Source organism: Grammomys surdaster, unplaced genomic scaffold (assembly GCF_004785775.1).
Source record: "Grammomys surdaster isolate TR1022 unplaced genomic scaffold, NIH_TR_1.0 125216, whole genome shotgun sequence".
In the NCBI taxonomy this organism is placed as follows: domain Eukaryota; kingdom Metazoa; phylum Chordata; class Mammalia; order Rodentia; family Muridae; genus Grammomys; species Grammomys surdaster.
Window position 1 is genome coordinate 430,685 of NW_021620106.1, and position 20,319 is coordinate 451,003.

The window sequence follows — 20,319 nt, forward strand, 5'->3', positions numbered from 1 at the left end:
GTGTATCTGTGTGGGGGTGTGTGTACCTGAGTGGAGGTGACTGCAGAAGTCAGAGGCCTCAGGTTCCCCTGAAACTCGAGTTAATGGCAGTTGTGAGCTGCCTAATACTGGTACTAGGAAACGGAACTTGGGTCTTCTGTAAGAGCAGCATGTGTTATCCCCCAAGATATCTTTCCAGCCCAAGAAACAGATCCTTTAAATACTTGACTAAGGATCCAAAGTCTCGTGTGGATGACTGTTCTACAAGAAGCCCTGATGAGAGAAGATGGCTTGTCAGTCAGTGTCCCCAATGGAGCATATACAGGTCTGTGGTGACTTCTCTCATAGTCAACTAGAAGCTAAGACATGAGCCTCAGGCCATCACAACTGTACTGCTGGAGACACTAATTCAGAAGGCACTCTGTCAAGCTAGGCCCCAACGCCTCCTCCAGCCACCTCAGCGGCCTCCCATGCTCTGTCAGCCCAGACTCAAGCTCATAGTTCAAAACGCACTTTGCAGGTACACCTGTGTCCAGAGCCCGACCTTGAGCTGCATTTGCCCCTTCAGGACTTACAGGAAGCCCACCCAAGCACAGGCCTCTGAGTCCACATTCTAAGCTGTCGGAGGCTGCTGTGTCAACCCCTTCCTCATCCCTCATAAAAAGCATTGGAGGAAAGGTAACAGTCAGGCTGAGCCTCAGCACCAGCTTCCCTGGTGACCCAAACAGCAATCTTAAGGGTCCAGACTGTTGACTAAACAGACAGTGTCATGGTCACCAAGAATGGTAGAGATGAGGCTAGAAAGGCAAATCAGTGGTTAAGAGCGCTCACTGTTTCTCCCAGAGGACCCAGGTTCAGTTCCCAGCACCCACATCACTCCAGTTCTAGAGAATCCCACACTCTCTGGCCTCCTCAGGTACCAGCACATGGTGCACATAAAGCATACGTATACACACATCTGTACTTTTGAAAAGAGGAAAGAATATAAAATATCTTATCTCACTAGACAGCTGCTTTTTTTTTTTTTTTTTTTTTTTTTTTTTTTTTTTTAGACAGGGTTTCTATGTGTAGCCCTGGCTGTCCTGGAACTCACTCTGTAGACCAGGCTGACCTCGAACTCAGAAATCTGCCTGCCTCTGCCTCCCAAGTGCTGGGATTAAAGGCGTGCGCCACCTGCATTTTTTTTTAAGGACTTTTTTGTTTTGTTTTAAGATAGGGTCTCACTGTGACTCTGGTTGTCCTGGAACTCACTATGAAGGACCAGATGGCCTAGAACTCACCGAGAGAGATCCACCTGCCTCTGCCTCTGCCTCTGCCACCTGAGTGCTGGAATTAGAGGCATTCAGCATCACCCCCAGATTAATTTTGAAGATATTTCCTTAGTTATCTGTATGTGTCTGTGTGGATACACCATGCTGCATGTCTGTGACGGACAGAGAGGATACCACAGCTCCTCAGCTATCACTCTCCACCTAGTTTTTGGGGAGCAGGGGTCAAACCCAGGGCTCCTGTTTCTCTCAGCTAAGGTAGAAGGCCAAAAGTCCCAGCCATCCTCCTGTCTCTGCCTCCCCTGGAGCCGGTGTGCATGATTGCAGGTGTGCATGGATTACTGATTATGTACGCACACGGGTCTCGGTGCCACTGTGCTCACGTGGAGACCTAGGACAACTTGCGAGACTTGGTTCTCTCTTCCAGCCACATGGTTTCTAGGGGTCAAACTCAGATCGTCAGGCATGGGGGCAAGTACCTTCACTGCTGAGACATTTTGCCAGTCCTGTTTGTTTTTGAGACAGGGTCTCATGTAGGTTAAACTGGTCTTGAACTTAGATGGCTAAGAATGAACTTGAGTTCCTAATATTCTTGTTTTTAACCTTTCAAATTGCAGAATCACACCATGCTAGGCTTCCTAAAAACAACTCTTACTTTTCTTGCCTGCTTATTTCTTAGTTTTTGAGACAGGTCTTACTGTGTTAGCCAGGCTAGCTTTGAATTTTCTATGTAGCTCAGGCTGACCTCATGATCTTCTGCCTCAGCCTTTCCAAGTACTGGCATTACAGGTATGTGCCATCTTGGCACATACATAATGGCTCACTCTTGCTTTACACTTTCTTTCTTTTTTCTTTCTTTTTTTTTTTTTTTGGTTTTTCAAGACAGAGTTTCTCTGTGTAGTCCTGGCTGTCCTGGAACTCACTCTGTAGACCAGGCTGGCCTCGAACTTGGAAATCCACCTGCCTCTGCCTCCCAAGTGCTGGGATTAAAGGCGTGCGCCACCACTGCCCGGCTGCTTTACACTTTCTAAGTTCAAGATGGGGTAGGAGATACAGCTCAGTGCTTGCCTGGAATGCAGGAGATTCTTCTCCCAACTCCCACCCCTCCAAAATAAAGTAGGATGGTCTGAAAAGCCGAGGAACACACAGTAGGGTCAGGAAAGCACAGTATGCCTATAGTAACCTCTCCTTTTACAAGAACCAGGTTTCAGATTCCTTGAGAGACCCTTTCACCTTCAATATATGCTATTCAGGGTACATAAAGAGAGAGTGACTCTCAGAGTTCTAATGTCAAAAGGTGGGCAAGCCACCCCAAGGGCTCAGGGACTGCCAGCCAGTCCTGGTGACTCAGGCCTGGGATCCAAGCTACTTGAAGGGCTGGGGCAGGAGGATGCTAAATTCAAAGCCAGTCTAAGCTACAGAGAAAACTGCTGTCTAGGCCGGAAGTTGGAGAAGCAAGGTCCTGGAAGTATGGAGCAGAGGAACTCAAACAGGGGATCTCAAACAAGCTATAAACCCTCTGAAAAGGAAACCACGGGGGAGTGTCTAATCCAAGGTGGGGTTCCTTCAGCCTAGAGCTGATCCTGTTAAGCCCAAGGTCACAGAAGCCACAGCAGATGGGCCATCTGTCTTTGAGTTGGCAGATGCACCTGGCCAGGAGGGAACAGGACAGATACTGGGCACGCATCCTGAGAACCACTGTGGACCCCTGTTTCCAGTGCTCCACCCAAGCCATATAGACGCTCTATGCCCAGGAGTAATGTGGGCTCAGATACAAACCTCTATGGGATGGGCAATCTGGAAAGCAGACAAGATTTAAACAGGAGACAAAAGCACTAAGGGGGATCATGAAGAAGAAGAAAAAAAAAAAAAACAGATAAATTAGAACTCCTGGAAACCCTCTCAGGTCTTCAGAGGACCTAGGTATCCCTTCTGGTTAGAACAGTAAGGAACAGAAGGCAGCTGGGGGGCTGGGCAGTCTGCCTGTGAGTTTCGGATGACTTTACTCAAAAGCTTCGCTTGGACCTCCTCACATGCTCTCCAACTCCACATGGACGGAATGTGATCCCTGGAACTCACGTGGTGGAAGGCGAGAACCAAGTCCCTCGAGTTATCCACTGACCTCCACAGTGAGACTGCATACACAAACCCAGACACGTGCAGAGAGAAGACGATGCTCTTGGGCTCAAGCTCAGGGGAGGATGAGGCGTGCACGCTCGCGCACATGTGTATATGGTGTGTATATGTACATGGGGCCACAGATCAATCTCTAGTGTTAACTCTCAGCTGAAAATTACCCTCACGATCCAAGAGGAGCCAGGAGAGCACCTCAGCCTGGCCCTGGCACTGCCCTGAGGGCTGGCTCAGCTGCTGTGACAGCTGAGTTACCTTACAGGGTCCAGGGCAGCTGACCTGCTTGCTCTCTGCTCTGGGTTCATAGTTGTGTCTCTGGACTATGGAACTTTGCGCAGGCTCATGCAGACACTGGACCCTAGGAGGAGCTGTTCCTTCACCGCCCCTTTCAGAGGGGAAAGGAGTCAGTGATGGTGAAGCTGTCTGAAGAAGCCAGCCTCCCCGAGGCCGGTTCCACTGTCAGGCAGGAACAACTCCATATGGTCACATCTGCTGCCCCACACATACAAGATGGCGGGTCCAGCAGAGGAACAACAAGAGCCTGTACCGACCATCGACCATTGTTGTCTAGAGATCCATAAACCCTGACTGAACGTACTTCACAGACTAAGCTACCTTCCCAGAGCTTTTGATGATGTTTAGTTTTTGTTTTTGAGACAAGATCTCAACGCGTACTCCAAGTTGGCTTCAAACCCTCTTCCTTTATTTTTCAGAGAAGGTCTCAAGTGATCGAACTAATAACAATTCCCCTGCCTCAGCTTCCTAAGTGAGTTGGCACAGATCAACATCAGCTTCAGACAGAAAACATACCTATGGGAGGGGCCTCTGGACAGAAGCGGTCTAGAGTATTAAGGAGTAAGAGCTCCGACTTCCTAAGTTCTAATCACAGAGCTCTTCAGTCCTCTGCTCCAACACCGTTGCTGGGCTCAGGAGCCACCCAGGTCCCCGGTCCATGGAACTGTGATCTTTATACTGCTAAGTGCTCATCTGGAGTCTTGGGGCCTGCGTTATGTGCAACATTCTTGGATCTAGATATGAAAGAATTTGGTTCTGATGGCTACTTTATTTTTAGAATTCTCTGAGCAGAATGGTGGTGGCTCATGCATTTAATCCCAGCACTCAGAGCAGGTAGAGGCAGATGGAGCTCTGTGAGTTCCACTGGTCTGTGGAACTCTGTGAGCCTGGTCTACAAAGTAAGTTCCAGAACAGCCAGGACTGCACACAGAGAAACCCTGTCGTAACCTTCCCCCTCCCACTTCCCCCAAAACAGGGTTCTCTGACAGTATCCAATACCACAGTGCTCAGGCCTGTCAGCTAGCCAGTGTCTTCAGAACATGGTTATTGTGACCTTTTGGGGACGGAGGTTCAATTGATATTATGAACTTATCCTTCTAAGAACAGAATTAGAATCAAGGCATGGTGTACACACCTGTAATCACAATGTTTAGGAGACAGGGGGAGAATCAAGAGTTCAAACTCATAGTAGGCTACATAGCAAGTTCGGGGCTAGCCAGTCAGTTATGGTGGCAGCTATGCTTCTGTTCTCAGGAACTGGGAGATAGAGGCAGGAGATGCCCTGCACATTCGACGACAGTCACATAGTAAGCATCTGTTTCAGAAAAAAACAAACCAAGACACTCCCCACTACACGAGGATCAGAATTATCCCTAGACTAATGATTCTAGCAGTTTCTGTGCTCCCCTTGGCCCTAAGGAGCATATGTAAGTCTGATAGCTGTTAGGGGCCTCAGAAAGTACTGTGTGGTAGGTTTCTCTGTGTATCCTAAGGGATGATCTCCATTTGCTTCAGTAACTACCAGGAAATTCCCCAGCACAGGGGAAACTTCAAATCATTAAGCCATTCTAGACTCTAGCACCTGTAACAGCCTGACAGAGAGTCATCACATTCTTCCCTGCACCACTGGGTTGCCCTGAGCTGATCTTCAAAGCTGTCTGGTGACTGCCTACTCTGAGACAGGACAAGGGGACTGAGGGGAGGGGGTGTGTGTAGGGGAAGGGGGCAGGGGCAGAGGCATGCCAAAGGGGAGATTCAAGGAAGATAAGTTACCTGACAGACAATGTTATCATAGTGAGCCAAGGCACTGGCATGGGGGGAGGAGACACAGGGAGTGTCGCAAAGTTTCCTTACATTTGGATGCGAGCCCTCGGCAATGGTGGAGAGGGAGAAGTTATCATTGTGGAGCTCAGATGGGGTCCGGAATTTGCTGGAAAGACAGAAGAGGGAAGGAAAAAGGTAAATCCCATTGCAAAATCCCAGCAGTGATGCCTCAGCTTCGTGATCAGATATTGTATTATACCATGAGGAGAACAGGATGCATTAGGACTTGACTTGCCCCCTGGGAATAAACTTCAGCCACTTAAGCCCATCCAATACTCTCTTATCCCCTGGGATTTTTTTATACTTGAAGTAGTGCATTGGGACTTTAAAGAACTGCCAACGATATGAACAACTATGACCGTGTTTGTGCATGCCAGGCAATTACAACTGCATCAAGACAACCATCTGGCCAACAGTGATTTCACGATGCCAGCAATTGTAAGACACAATCCAATTTCAGAGATGCTAATATGTGAGAAGAAATATGTATTTTAGAATCAATAAATGTCACACTATCTGTAGGACTGAGTACGCGTGGCGTTCTCAGAGCAGTAACGCTCCTCCTCAGGCCCCACCGCCAGCAGCTGCCCTAACTGAAGTGGCCCTGCACAGCCATTGCTTCAGTGTAGCCATGGGATGAGGAGCCAAAGGTCGTGGCTTGTATTACTCTGGAACAATCACGTGCACAAATTTATGTCCCTGCCTCAATGCACAGGGACAATAGAAGAGGGGCCCTTTCAGTCCCATGGTGGTTAGCTGGAAGGTCACAGGGCTGCAGCTGTCTGTACACTGCATGTTTTCACCCAGCACAGGAGCAACACATGGTCTTTTGTCTTTTTCCCAGGACCCAGGGAAAGTCCTTTAGCCCTATTCTCTGTAGGGAGTCTCCTGCTAGCGGGATTAATATTGGAAGATGAAAAAAGAAAGTTGAGACCAGGCTGCATGAATTCTCTTGGGTCTGGGGGCTAGTCTCCTTTTGAGACCTCTGTGACACTTTAAACACATTTTCACTTTGCTTCAACATCAGAGAAGTCTTTTCCTAACGCATAAGGTTGCACGTTGAGTGTTCAAGGTATGGACTTAATGCTAAATGTGGGTCATCGCTCAGATGCGCAGCTGGCACAGCTTGAGAGCCAAAAAACCTGTATTCCTTTGTGGTCCTTAAAATACACAGTACAGGAAGTTAACCCTGACCGCCTGTCACTGCTAAATTCTATTCTATTTGGAATCTGGGTTGACCAGCGTTTGTGTGGCGTACATGCATATATGTAAATGGGTACAACTTAATTATGAGTAAAGTGGACGACTCCTACTGGTGAAAGTAGACAATGACCAAAAGGACTAGTGCAGACTGGCACTCACTCTCAAAAGGTGAGAATGGACAGCAGTGGCTAGTGGACCAGTACATGGGGCATGGCTCAAGGGACAAAGGGTCCCATGGAGCTCAGGCTAGCCTCAACCTCCCATGTAGCTGAAGATGACCTTGAGTTTCTGGCCATCTGGCTTTTACCTTTTCTGAGTGCTGGTATATGCTGTCACTTCCCAGTTACGTGGTGCAAAGGATCAAAGGGGAGTTTTGAGCACCGGAGGCAAGCATCCTATCAACTAAGCTAACTCTCTAGCCTACGGGGGTAGCTTTAAAAAGGCAATGCAGTGTAGCCTAACACATCTCTCCTCAGTATCCACTGATAGCAGATCTGAAAGGGCTGGACTTAACTCTATATTGATTTGTGAGTAAAATCCTTGCACTGGCCATTGGATATGTGCGGGGCAGGTTCCAGTATTTCACCTTAAATCATACCACCATCTTGTACCCAATGCCAGTTCACCAGGGAAGCAGTACAGGCAGGCAAAGCTGGCAGAGTGAGTGTAGCAATTACTTAGGGACACGACATATGCTGGTAGCCCTCTCTAGCACCCTCTTTCCTGGGATTTAGGGTGCTGGAACATGGCTGATGACAGTTACACAGGCCTAAGGCTTTCCCAGTACATACTACATATGTGTAGATAAACTTGAGTGATCTTTTAGCCTAAACCATAGGGCTAGAGAACAGGTGCCAGACACCCTCCATAACCCTGGGTTGGGGCCGTGCCTCTGCGATAAGGCCTGCTGACAGACTTACTTGGTCCTCCGTAGCTTGGTATTCTCAGTCTTGAGCAGATAGAGCTTCTTGGCGAAGAACACAGTCATCATGAACAGGAGCAGCAGCACGAGTGCGGCCGAGCCGACGGCCACGCACATCACCTGGAAGTCTGTGATGATGGATTCACAGCGCATGCCCTTGTGCCAGATGTAGTCCTGGGTGTTACACCTACAAGGACACAGAGGGTCTCAGGTGATGGTCAGGCAGTCTTGGCCACAGCAAGAGCCCGACTCTGATGCTAACGACACACAACTCGATAGCCTACTCTGAGGACTGACTGCAGGACTGCGGCAGCCTCAGTCTGAGCAGACCTCATCCGTGTCTTCACCCCGACTTTACAGGTGTTCTATGAAAGGGGCCAGGTGTTCCAAAGCCTGGGATATAAATAAATGAGGTGAGCAAAGCAGAGAAATTGACTCGTAAGTGACGGGGCGGGAACGGAATCCTGGGCTTTTACCTTGCAGAGATGGCCAGAATTCTGCCCGCCCTGGAATTGGGTGTGAGATGGTGGTGTGATTCAAGGTGAAATACTGGAACCTGCCCCTGCACGTGGTAGCCTCTATTCCATCCAGTTCCTATGACATTGAAAAAGTGGACCTGACAGCCAGAGATGTGTGGACATTCCCTTCTTACCCCTGCAAAGTTTCTGCCCCTAAACCTTACAACTGTGAGAAACCCCTGCCAGCAAAGTGAGAAATCAACCCCTGGGGTGGGTTCTCGTTCTTTTGTTGAGTGACTTTCTCTTGCCCTTGGGGACATTCCCAGGCTCCAACTCTTCCAATGACATTGCTGTTTCCATGGGAACCAGGCTGCTTCAAAGAGAGAGACGTGGAAGGATACAGAGGCAGGCAAAGGAGGGAAGACATGAACCTCGGGTGAATGACAGACTAGAGAAAGGGGCCCAGAGATTATGCGCTAGCGAAATGGCTCCCTCACACCCAAAACAAGGTGGGGAGACGTGCCTAATGAGGAATTTTTGTTTTCCGACTGAATCTCTCTGCAATGGGAGGTACAGACAATCTGATTGAGGTTGCCAGGGAATGCAGACCCCTCTATGTGGGGGCCCTCTCACCCAGTGTTCTAGAAAAGTTCTGCCACAGCTCAGATCCTCTCCCTGCAGCGGGTCGGGGTGACTGACGGAGACAAAGGCATGCTGCAGTCTGCAACCAAAGACTCAGCAGTCTTCTGTGAGTGGAATGTAAAACAGTTTGGGAGCTGCCGCCAGGCCTGGGTGTGCAAAGCTGAAGAGGGGCCTGGGCACGGAGGTCTGTATGTGATCTTGGGATAGGAGCCAAGCAAGAGGAGTTGCCATGGGCCACGTGGAGAAGACCCCTGTGGGAGAAAGCAGCTTCGCAGACTGTCCAGGAGGACAATCTTTCTCCTACTGGAGAATTCCCCGAGAACGTCAGGAGGTTCTGGTGCTTCCTCGGTTCTCCAGAGGCTCTGGATTTCACACTGTGGCAGGAAGCTCACTTTGAAGGTAAAAATGTCAGGCCTCCAGTAGGATGAAAGATGATTTTGCAGAGACTGCTGTTCCCCAGCCTAAAGTCATCGCCACAGTTCCCCAGATTAAAGAGAGTACAAACTTCACAGGGTCTTACATTTTTGGTGGTCTCTAACTAACTGGCAAGTTCTTTCTAAAACCACCTTTTTTTTTTTTTTTTTTGAGTTAGGATCTCATGTAGCCCTGGGTGGCTTCAAACTCAAAATGTAGCTTAGGCTAGCCTTGAACTCCTGTTTCCTTTCCTCTGCCTCTCCAGTGTTGGGATTACAGGCACTATGTTCCTCCATCACCATAGTTTTTCGATTAAAGAAATTACTGTTGGGAATAGTTGGACAACTCCAACTAGAAGTATGTGGTCACATCCTCTATGGGTGATGGTCCTAGTGTCATCTAGGAAATGACATCAGAAGGAGCTGGAACTCAAGCTACAATGCCCATGTGCTACAGTAAAATCTTAAGTACTTCTTACAGGAACATAAAGAAACATGGAGACATTTAAAACTGGGTGTGACTTAGGCATGTGATCCTAGCATTTGGGAGGTGGAAGCAGGGGGTTTGGGAGTTCAAGGCCAGCCTAGACTACATAAGACCTTGTCTTAAAAAAAGAAAAAGAAAAAAAAGGAAGAAAGAAATAAAGAAAGGAAGAAAGAAAGAAAGGAAGGAAGGAAGAAAGAAAGGGTTGGGTATGGTGGTGTACACCTACAGCCCAACATTCAGAGGCAGACAGACAGATCTCTATGAGTTTGATGCCAGCCTTGTCTGTGAAGTGGCCCCAGCCAGGGCCATACAGTGAGACCCCGTTTCAAAATAAATGTATAAAAATAAAAACAATGGTCCATGCCTATAATCCCAGCACTCGGGAGGCAGAGGCAGGCAGATCTCTGAGTTTGAGGTCAGCCTTGTCTTCATAGCCAGTTCTAGTACAGCCAGAGATATACTGAAAGAGATCCTGTCTTGAAAAACAAAAACAAAACAAAAAAAAAAAAAAAAAGGAAGGAAGGAAGGAGGTCTGTAGAGGACAGAAATGCTCCCTGGGAGCCAGTGAGAACTATGTTCTTCTGCTCTTCCTCAAGCGCCGCCCAGACAGACCACCCTGGACCTAGGGTCTTCCACAGTCATGTTCTCTGTCAGGCAGATCTCTCCCTGTGAGAAGATTCCCAGAGGTGAGGTGACCGAGAACTTACTGATGGGGTGTGGGATGGTAGCTTTAGACAGTGTCCTTGGAGATCTTTAAACTCTTATCTTTGAAAACATTATGGACTTACTATCCCAGGACAGTTGGTCACCAATAGAAGAGAGCTGCCACCCAAAACCAAAAACATCACTGGCAAGGTTTTCTGAAAAGTTTTGGCTTGACCTCACCCGTGTGTGGCTGCTCTTGAGGCTGGCCTAGGGGTGCACATTGACTTTACATGCCTACATCCCCTTCAGAGACATTGGGCTCTCTGGCTAAATACACACAGCCTGGCAGAAACACTTGGGAGCCATTTTAACTTCCCAGCAGGGTTCTAGGCCTCCTCCTTCCCAAGTATCGATGCTTCCCACAGCCCTGAGAGAAATCCCTTCACTTAGCCTTTAAAGACAAAATATTACTTCTGAGGAACTTGTCCTGGTGGCAAGATCACAAATTGCTTTTTTTTTTTTTTGACTATGTAGCCCATGTTGGCTTCAAATTCACAATTGTCATGTCTCAGCCTCCCCAGTGTGATATTACTGATGTGTACCCAACACGCCTGGCTCTTAGCAAACCTGAGAATCCTGTGAATGTACCTCATCTGGGAAGTCGTGCCTCTCAACCGCCCATTGGCTGAGTCTGTCCCATTTACATTGCTTCGACCCTGTTCTACCAGCCCCTGAACATCTGTCACTCCCTTACCTGCAGAAAGCCCCTATGTTCTCCACCAGGTAGCACTGGCCGCCATTGTGACAGTAACTGGGGAAGAGGTCACAGACAGACCGGCAGGAGCCATTATGCCTGACAAAGCCAACTCGGCACTCGGTGCCGGTGCCATTTTCGCCTGAGGCCAGGTCCTTGCCTGGATCTCCAGGGCGGGGCCTAAGAGAGATACTGCTTCCAGGTACCATCCCCAGAGTATGCTGTGGCGGAACAGCATGCCACCGACTGGTGGGCTGTCCTGTCCCAGGCCCCACACCAGGCTTTTGAGAGGGCAGGAGAAGGTCATTTTCATCTTCCAGGTCTCCACCTCCCACTGCATCCTTATCCTCCTCTTCCTCTTCTTCCTCTTCCATATCATCATAGAAGGATGTGGTGGGGTAGAAATCAGACTCATCGAAGGGCGTGAAGTCGTCGTACAGGTCAAGCAGGCTCCAGGAAGGGGTCTCTCCTTCAGTGTCAGGGTGATTTTCGGAGGTTCCTGGTGACCCGGGGAAGCTGCCCATGTCTGCACCACGGCCCTCACTATCCAATCCTTCAAAGTAATCAATGTCAATTATATCTGAGGCTGGTTGGGTCTCTAGAGTGCCTTGAAGGGGAAAAGTGGGCTCTGGCCCTTGAGGGTCAGGTGTGCTGCCTCCCGGGTTCAGCCAAACCTCCAAGGGGATCTCCTGAGGGAGTTCAGGGCCTAGGCTAGGCTTATCATGGATAGTGGGGGAGGGAGGTCCATTGGCTTCAGTAGCCTCAGGGATGGCAGGGGGCATTGTAGATGACCCAAGGGCCTCATCAGGAGCCTGGAGCGTAGCTGGAAGGGTCTGGGCGTCGCCACTGCCAGCCTCTGCAGTCACTCCACCCAGGCCTGGGCCATCTGCCTCTAGCCAGGCAGTGCCAGTCACTGCAGCCGATGCCTCTAGTGCCTCCTCTGGCCCGACCCCAGGGCCCACCGCAGTCAGCTCACTGCCCGGCTCTGTCCACGAGGTCTCATCTTCCCCAGCTGCTGGCAGGCCGGCTTCCTCCCGCGTGTCATTGGCACGCGACTCCCATGCAAGGCCGTTCCTCACCAGCTCTTCAGCCTCGATCGCACTGCCTGCTTCCCGTGCTGTGGGAGGGAGGGCGAGGGCAGGGTGTCAAGGTGGCATGTCGGGGTGAGAAGCTGAGGGAGATCCTGTAGACCTGTAGGTCCACCCTGGGACAGTGCTTCGGTTTCTAAGGCCACGCCCCATTTTAAAGGCCCGCCCCTGAGTCTGTCTCCCAAGCTTGGTAAATACACATTGCCAATGGTTTCCCGCCCCAAATAGCACCCGCAGTCTGCGAGACGAGGTCAGGGTACTCCCCCAACTTTGGTTCATCCTAGCCTCATCTTCCGGACCCCGCCCCGTCCCGCAGCCTCGCCCACAAATCGCATCTAGGCCCCCGCCCCCGACCAGACCCCGCCCCTACCTAAAGAGCCCACCCCCACCCTAGCCCACCCTGCTGTCTGCTCACAGGCCGCGCGCTGTTCCCCGCTGGCCTGTGTCCTCCACCCCCTACAGGTCCTCTCCTCCTCCCCTTTCCCGCCCGGTTCCGGGCTGCAGGCCAGGCAGTGCCCCGCCCCCTTGTCAGGGCTCGGGTACTCCACCTGGACCTGAAGCCAGCGAGACCCTGGCACGGGGTGGGGCGCAAGGGGCTGGCTGGGGTCGCGGTCCGGGTGGGTACCTACCTGGTACGGCCCCAGCGGTGAGCATCAGCGTGACCCCCAGGAGCAGCAACGCTGGCGGCGGCCCCCAGCCCGGGCCCCCGCCTCCAGCTCGGCCCATTGCGCGGAGCCCCGGCCGCTGTTCGCGGTGCGCGCGGCTTGGCTGCGCCCTCGGCTTGCCCGGCCGCTGCGCCTGCCGCCCGTCTGCGGCCGCCTCAGCCCACGGTGGGCAGCATGAGCCGCCGCATGCCGCCGTCAGCCGCTGTCCTCCGCGCGCCGCGCCTCCCCGCCTCCCGCGCCGCCGCTGCCGCTTGCCGCCGCCGCCGCCGCGCTCGGCGCCGCCCCCACTCCGCCCGCCTCGCAGCACGTCGCGTTGACGCCGGCCCCTCTCGTTCCTCCTCGCCAGGGGACAGTCAGACCCCTCTGGCACGGGACGTGGAGAGCGATGCACGCGCGGCGCGCAGGGGCGGCAGCAGAGCCACTGGGGGAAGCCGACAGGTGCACCGGCGGCAGCCCACGCGGCCCGCCTGCGCTCCCGGTGCTGAGAGCGCTCGGCCGCGGACCTCCGAGGAACCCACCCGCCACGCGCGCGCAGGGGAGGCGGGGACGTCGCGGGCTCCGACACCCGCAGGCTCGGGGCGGGGCTCGGAAGGGCCACAGGGGGCGGAAGCCCGCGCCCTCAGTGTGGAAAGAGCGGAGCCCGGGACACTGACTCTCGGGTGCCAATCCGGTGTTCGGTGCTAGGAAGGTTCTCCAATCCGTCTCTAAGCCTTCTTCACGAGAGCAGGGAGAACGTCCACAGAGCCTGGCAAGGAGCGAATACTATGGCCTAGGCTCTAATCGGATCAGACCTAATCCGTCCACAGCCAAAGCCATTAGTTTAAATCTTGCACAGCCAGGTCCACCCAACGCATTATCGGGCAAGGGGTGAGACCGGTCCCCAGTATTTGGACTCCGCCTTCCCTTTTCTAAATCCAGGGCGGCCTTCCGCAGGTGCCCAGTACTACCCAAACCCAAGTTCCTGGTTAGATTAAGAGGTACACACGGAATGTGGACTGAGACATCTCTGTTCTCTGTTTCTAACCCAGGTTCACTGCTTACTGGGAGACTTGTTGGAGGGGAGGCAGAACTACAGCTTAGTCACCTGGTCTTCCCCCGACTCCCAAATAGCCTACTTCTTGATGTTTTATTATTGACCTAAATGATCACGCTCAGCTCAGCCCAAGGGCATGGGGCAATGCTGGTGTTGATGGTCTCGTTTCTGTCAGAACCAAATATGAGCAAGATGGAGAGCCATCATTTAATCTGTCTCACACTTATCTTCTAGTGAGGTTGGTTCAACACTCCTTTTCTCTCAAAACTAAGGCTGTACCCATTCGCCCTGCCTAGAGTCCCCTCCAGGCTAACAAAATTCCAGCAGTTTGACACTTAAATCCTGGCTCGGAGGTGACTCTGTGGGGCCTGTATGGTATCTGTGGAGTGGCGACCAGACAGACTTGTCCCGTCTGGAGTTCCAGTCAAGAGGGGGCTTGCTTATCCAGATATAATACCCACATAATACCTACGTCTTTCTTCAGTTCTTGGGTGGTAGTTATCAAATGTGGATGTTGGTGGAAGTTCCTACCTCCTCCTTCTAAAGTGGGTCTGCACCGGAGACCCTATGTAAGTTATTTAACATCTAGGGCATTGTCACAATAAAGTACCTTTTCTTACTCATGGTAAAACACTAAGAGTTAGGGAGAGCACTTTCCTAAAATGAGTGAGACTTAAGGTTCAATTCCTAGTACTGCAACATAATTGTATTTGCTGGTTATGGTAGCTCATGTCTGTAATCTAATCCCTGCCTAGAACCAGCTAACCAACCAAATCCCTCTATCTACCCTATTTCCCATCTGTAACTATCCATTTAAATGCTGTGTTGTTTTGATCAATAAAACAAGCAAGTGTACAGAATGTGAAATTCATATTTCCTTCCTCAACTATCTTCTACCTTCCCTGGAGAGAAATTCTACCACTTTGTTCAATTTTGTTTAAGTTGCCTAAAATTGAACCTGGGCCTTGTACATGCAAGTAAAATGATGTCAATGAGCTATATATCCAGCACCAGTTCAGTATCAAACAAACAAAAAAACAAACAAACAAACAAACAAGCAAGCAAGCTGCTGACCTCTGATCCTCCTTAGGAGAGAACAGAGTTTCTGGGTGATGCCTATAAACAGAATGGGGAAAGCTCATTCTGTGGTGAGAAGAGCAAGATTTGGCATCAAATCTGTGTGATCCTGGAGACTCCAGCATGAAAGGATCTGGCAAGCAGTGTTAAATGTATGGCAAGTGAGTACATGAAGGCCTAGGAAGCTGAAGAAGTGATGTGAGAACTAGACAATGAAACCCCCACTACCTATCTATAGCTTTTTCAAGTCCTCTATTCATATCATGAACCATTTGGGCACCATACATGTTTTTGTTGTTGTTGTTTTTTTTTTTTTTGAGACAGTGTAGCCCTGGCTGGCCTCGAACTCAGAGATCCACCTGCCTCTGCCTCCCAAGTGCTGGGATTAAAGGCGTGTGCCACCACTGCCCAGGACCATACATGTTTTGTATGGCAATGGCTTCTTCATGCCTGTTTCCTACTGTGTTTTGGTAACTTGTCTCCAAAGCCAAACCATAAAGACCATTGCACACATCCTTATGTGCAGAAAAGACAGCTGCTTCACTGAGGCTACTGTCCCTGCTCCTATCATGATGGACCACACAGAGTTTGGTCTGGATAGAGAATATCAGTTTGACTTTAAATCCTCAGTATAAACACCAACATACTGAAATTTTGGCTTTTCTATTTAAAACTTGTACTCATCTGAATATGGAAGCTTCTCATTTCACCCTTTAAAATTAATTTTTGTGTGCATGGGTGTTTTACCTGTAAGTATCTGCACAACACCCATATCTGGTATCCAAAAAGTCGGAAGAGTACATCAGATGCCTCAGAACTGGGGAACTGAGTTACAAACAGTTCTAAGTCACTGTGTGTGCTCTCGAGACCCTAATTTTCTTTCTTGCATTTCAGAAGAGGGACCAGGATGCTGAGCAGGGCAACAGAAGCCTTATCTCCTTACCCAGCCTCCACTTTCACGAGTACTTAATGCTACAGCCCCTTGAGGCCTTGTCTCATAATCCAGATTGGTAATGATCTTTATAGAACTGAAGCCAACCTTAACTTCCTAAACCTACTGTCTCTACTTTCCACATTTTGGGACTACAGGTATGTCGCTATGCCTAGCTGGTATGCTATTAGTAATGACCATCACAGAATGACCAAACTGTTCCTTTTTTTTTTGGGGGGGGTGCATAATGGGCTACTAGGAATAGGCCTACTCACAGCATTCCTGGTAGGAAGGGAAGGGCTAAAGAGCCCTTGTGTTGATATAACTTCCTCATGGAAGTCGAGTGTTCTCATCTTAGAAAAGGGTATCACAAACCTAGGGGTGGTTATTTTGCCAGGCAAAGATTCATTATTATGATGCAAAGGGCTTTTGAATTTATTTGTTTTTTGAGACAGGGTTTCTCTGTGTAGCCCTGGCTGTCCTGGAACTCACTCTGTAGACCAGGCTGGCCTTGAACTCAGAAATCCACCTGCCTCTGCCTCCCAAGTGCTGGGATTAAAGGCGTGTGCCACCACTGCCCAGCAACTTTTGAATTTATTAACTCCAAAGCCAGGGCAGTTGGGAGAAATCCACTCAACTAGTATGCTGAAGACACCTGCTGCCTGAGAGGATTAAGTATTTCTCAGGGACCCTGTAGATGTTGCGGAATAAGATGACCCTTGGCTGGGTGGCACATGGTCAGTAGACACAGGAGAATCAGAAGCTGAAGGTTGTCCTGAGATACACAAAGGCCTGTTTCAACAAACAGCAAAGGTGAGTGGACATGGAGGGAAGGATGCTACAATCCAGATGGCTACTAGAAGCCTGTCAATGTCAAAGCCAAACCAGATACAAGACCACGGCCTGTCAAAATCCCTGAGAGGTACCACTTCCACCCCAACACCTGCTCCATCTAGGAGAGCAGATGACAGGCTGCTAGGGAATGGGAAAGATCTTTCCCCTTATTGTCAGGTGCCTCCAGCTGCTGTCACTACTTTGCTAAGGTCTTCACAAACTATCTTTAGGGCAGGTGATTTCTCCTTATTCTAAAGGACAAAGCTACTGCCAGCACAGGTTACATGGCTGCTCTCCATGAAGCTATAAGAGCATTCAAAGGTTTCGGGGGAGGGGGGCACAATAGGTTAAGGATTACCTCCAATTTCTGCATAGCAGAAAAGCAAACACAGGAACCAGAGACCTAGGTACAAGGGTATTAACTGTAGATGGTTTACTGAATTTCCCTCTCCTGCTAGTAGCTCCTACACCCCCGACAGGGTTTCTGTGTGTCACTCTGGCTGTTCTCTAACCTCAGAGATCTGCCTGCCTTTGACTTCCCAGTGCTGGGATTAAAGTGTTACACAGCTAGGCTACTACTAGTGGTCTTAAGTCTTTTGAAAATATAAAACTGTGAAAGAAATCTAGCATGTCAACCATGCCTGGTCCCCATTATCCATTCTTTGCTGTTTTTTCCCACATGGGGTTTCTCTGTGTAGCCTTAGCTGTTCTGGAACTGACTGTGTAGATCATGCTGGCTTCAAACTCAGAGATTTGCCTGCCTCTGCATCCCTGCTGAGATTAAAGGTATGAGGTCCTACTACCCGGCCCATTAACCATTCTTTATGGCATTCTGGTATCAGATCTCTGCCCCAAGGTCAGGACTAAAACCCTTCCCCACCTTACTATGTGGCCCTAGGTGGGCTCACAAGAGATCCACTTGCCTCTGCCCTTTATGACAGAGATAAACATTCCCAGGATTAATAAAATCTAGCCACCCCCAGGATATCACAGGCAGCACATCAGAAACCATGCTGTGCCTCCCACTAGGGACGGAATTCAGGATATTACATAGAAATTATAGGCCGCTCACTTCAGATTTTACATTGTTCCTCAGTTTTCTCCAGGAAAAAAAAACACACACACACAGCAGGATTTCCTATTTTTATTGGATAAAATGTCTTGAGAGGAATTTGTAGAACTTTGTACTACACAACCTTATTAAGGAGAAAAAATTTAAAGCCAGATGTGGTGGCACTTGTTTTTAATTCCACTTGAGAAGCAGGTGGATGTCTGCTAATGTAAAACCAGATTGATCTGTATAGAGAGTTCGCAAGTCAAGACCATAGAGTGAGACTATCTTAAAATAAAACCCATATAAATATGTATGTGCGTAACAGTGTGCATGTGAAGGCCAGAGGGCAACCTTTGGGAGTCAGTTCTCTCTCACTATGTGGGTAGCCAGGGAATTGAACTTATGTCATCAGACTTGGTTGCAAGCACCTCTTAACAGCTGATAAAAAATCTCAAGTTACATCTAAGTATTACCTGACCATTCTCTTTTGGAGGAGGCCCCCGGACATTAGGTTAGGTTCCCTCTGGAGAGGTTCTACTCATTTTTCCTTGAATGAAGAAGGTATCCACTAAATACCAAAGCACCTTGTAAAGGATCAGTCTACTAGGCCCTGAGTCATGAAATCTTAAAAGTTAACCAGGACCAGGTGAGACTGAGTGTTCTTTCTTTACAGGACGCACTATGAAATGAATGGATGAATGCAGAGAATGGGACTAGAATTCATAAACGGTATTTCATTTATTTAATGAAAAAGAGGGACATTAAGCCACTTTCATTCATTTTCTCCCAAACTCTCAAAACTCCCTTCCCTCATTAAAACAAAACCTAAAGGAAAAACAAAGCCAAAAACCCACACTGAGAAACACATTTGTACAAAAACCACACAGTATCCAAGCCCGCCCCTCACAAAATTTGATAGGTGTTATTACAGGAACGATACCTGACTGACAGTCATGGAAAGAGCTGTGTTGAACTCAGGTTCTGTAGATTATCAACACTGTAAAATTATCTCCACTTGCATCTCTCAAACTGGAAAGTGATCGAGTTACAGACACCACAGCATGAACCAGAGTCCTATTCTTCCAAGGTTCCAGGGAGAAAGCTAGTGTTTGGAGTCAGTCTACTCTGGGGGAGAATGGAGGGGAGGAGGGGAACTCTGGCTGCCGCCCAAAGACACTGGAGTCTTCCTGGAGAAAAGTAAGCTCCCAAGGCTCAAGCTCATTTCCAGTTCCACTCTAGACTCTAGAGTACAAGGAGGGAAATGCATTTCTAGCACCCCAGGACTGTGGTGGTGACCTGGGCACCTGGTCAGAGGCAAACCCAAGAGTCTCAAAGGCAAATCTTAACTGTGAGTTTTTTTGCTATTAAGAAATGCCTACCTACACCTCCCATACATAAAGCTTTAAAACACAAATAGAAAATACACCCATAAGGTGTTCTACCTTGCATTCTCAAGAATGAAACTGCCACTTAAAAGTTCTGCCAAAAACACCCTTTTGCTACTAATGGAAAGACAAGGGAGGGAGGGAGGGAGAAGAAGCTGACAAAACCAAACCATCTAATTGTCCATCAGCAGGGGTAAATACAGGCTCAAATTAAGGCATTTTTTTTGTGGCTCTTCCTCTGGGATGGCACCCCAAACCTTAAGCCCAGCGCTTTGGAGCCAAGTGAGGTCCTTGTGCCATCAGCACAGTCTCCATAACCCTGTGACAGATGGAATGTGAGGTCTCAGAAAAAAGAAGGTACAGGAGGCTGCTGATCACATGTGGTCTTTTCCACTTCCATTCTGCACCTCAGTACCGCTTAAGAAATCCCATTCACCCTGGCTGCAGCAAGAGGTAGTTCAGGGATCTGTACCCTCCATCCTAACTGAATTTGCATGAGATAAAATGTTTAACATAATCCACTTAACCCATTTTACATTTCTTTTCTTTCTTATAGGAGGGAAGTTTAAAAACATGTAAGGTTCGTCAGGATTTGGGGTGGTGAGGGGAGAGCATGTGTATTTGGGGATGGTTGGCCGAAGTTTGGATAGGACTCCTATAGGTGTGTATGTAGGTAGGGCCCCAGACTACCCAAATCCCAAGGTTTAAAGCTCATACCGCCCTTAGGACAACAACCATCTAGTTCCAATACTGCAAACCCGCACAGAAAACCAAGATGGTGGGAGGAGGAAGGAGTGGGTTTGCTGTAGCTTCTGTGCTCTTTACTATTGCCTACTAGGTACAGTGGTGTGTTCCTCCAGGCAGAGTGGAGTTCTTCATGGTCCTCACCAGGAAATGAAATCAAAAGGACACCCCCTCCTCAGCTCTTCTGATTTAGGTGCATTTATGTGTGACAAATCTCAGGAACTTTATCAGTAGCACCACTCTTAGCTCAGATAAGCAGAAGTAAGGTCACTTATAACGCCTTAAGGTGTGTCCCTCTGTGGCTATCTCTTTCTGCCCATTACCATTTTTTGGTTTCTAATAACTTAGGATACTTTCCTTAAAAACAACCATAATAGAGGAAGAAAGGACAATAATTATAGAGGATTATACATTACAGCCTTAGACAAAGCAGAGAGAGAGAGAGAGAGAGAGAGAGAGAGAGAGAGAGAGAGAGAGAGAGAGAGA

The 20,319-nt window shown here is 49.2% G+C and overlaps 1 protein-coding gene across 3 annotated transcripts in view; it reads right to left on the reverse strand.

Annotated features, from left to right (window-relative positions):
- Positions 1 to 14,722, reverse strand: part of Cspg5 (chondroitin sulfate proteoglycan 5) — a 16,145-nt gene extending 1,423 nt beyond the window's left edge. Inside the window, exons 1-4 of one of the 3 annotated variants that reach the window (XM_028785396.1) lie at positions 12,740 to 14,722; positions 11,023 to 12,139; positions 7,622 to 7,810; positions 5,529 to 5,604 (exon numbers count right to left, since the gene is read on the reverse strand). In XM_028785396.1, coding sequence (XP_028641229.1) covers positions 5,529 to 5,604; positions 7,622 to 7,810; positions 11,023 to 12,139; positions 12,740 to 12,836 — 1,479 coding nt within the window. In that variant the 5' untranslated portion in view covers positions 12,837 to 14,722. Of the gene's footprint in view, positions 1 to 5,447; positions 5,605 to 7,621; positions 7,811 to 11,022; positions 12,140 to 12,739 lie in introns of all 3 variants that reach the window. The other 2 variants (XM_028785395.1, XM_028785397.1) reach the window with 2 other exon arrangements.
- Between the last annotated feature and the right edge of the window lie 5,597 nt (positions 14,723 to 20,319).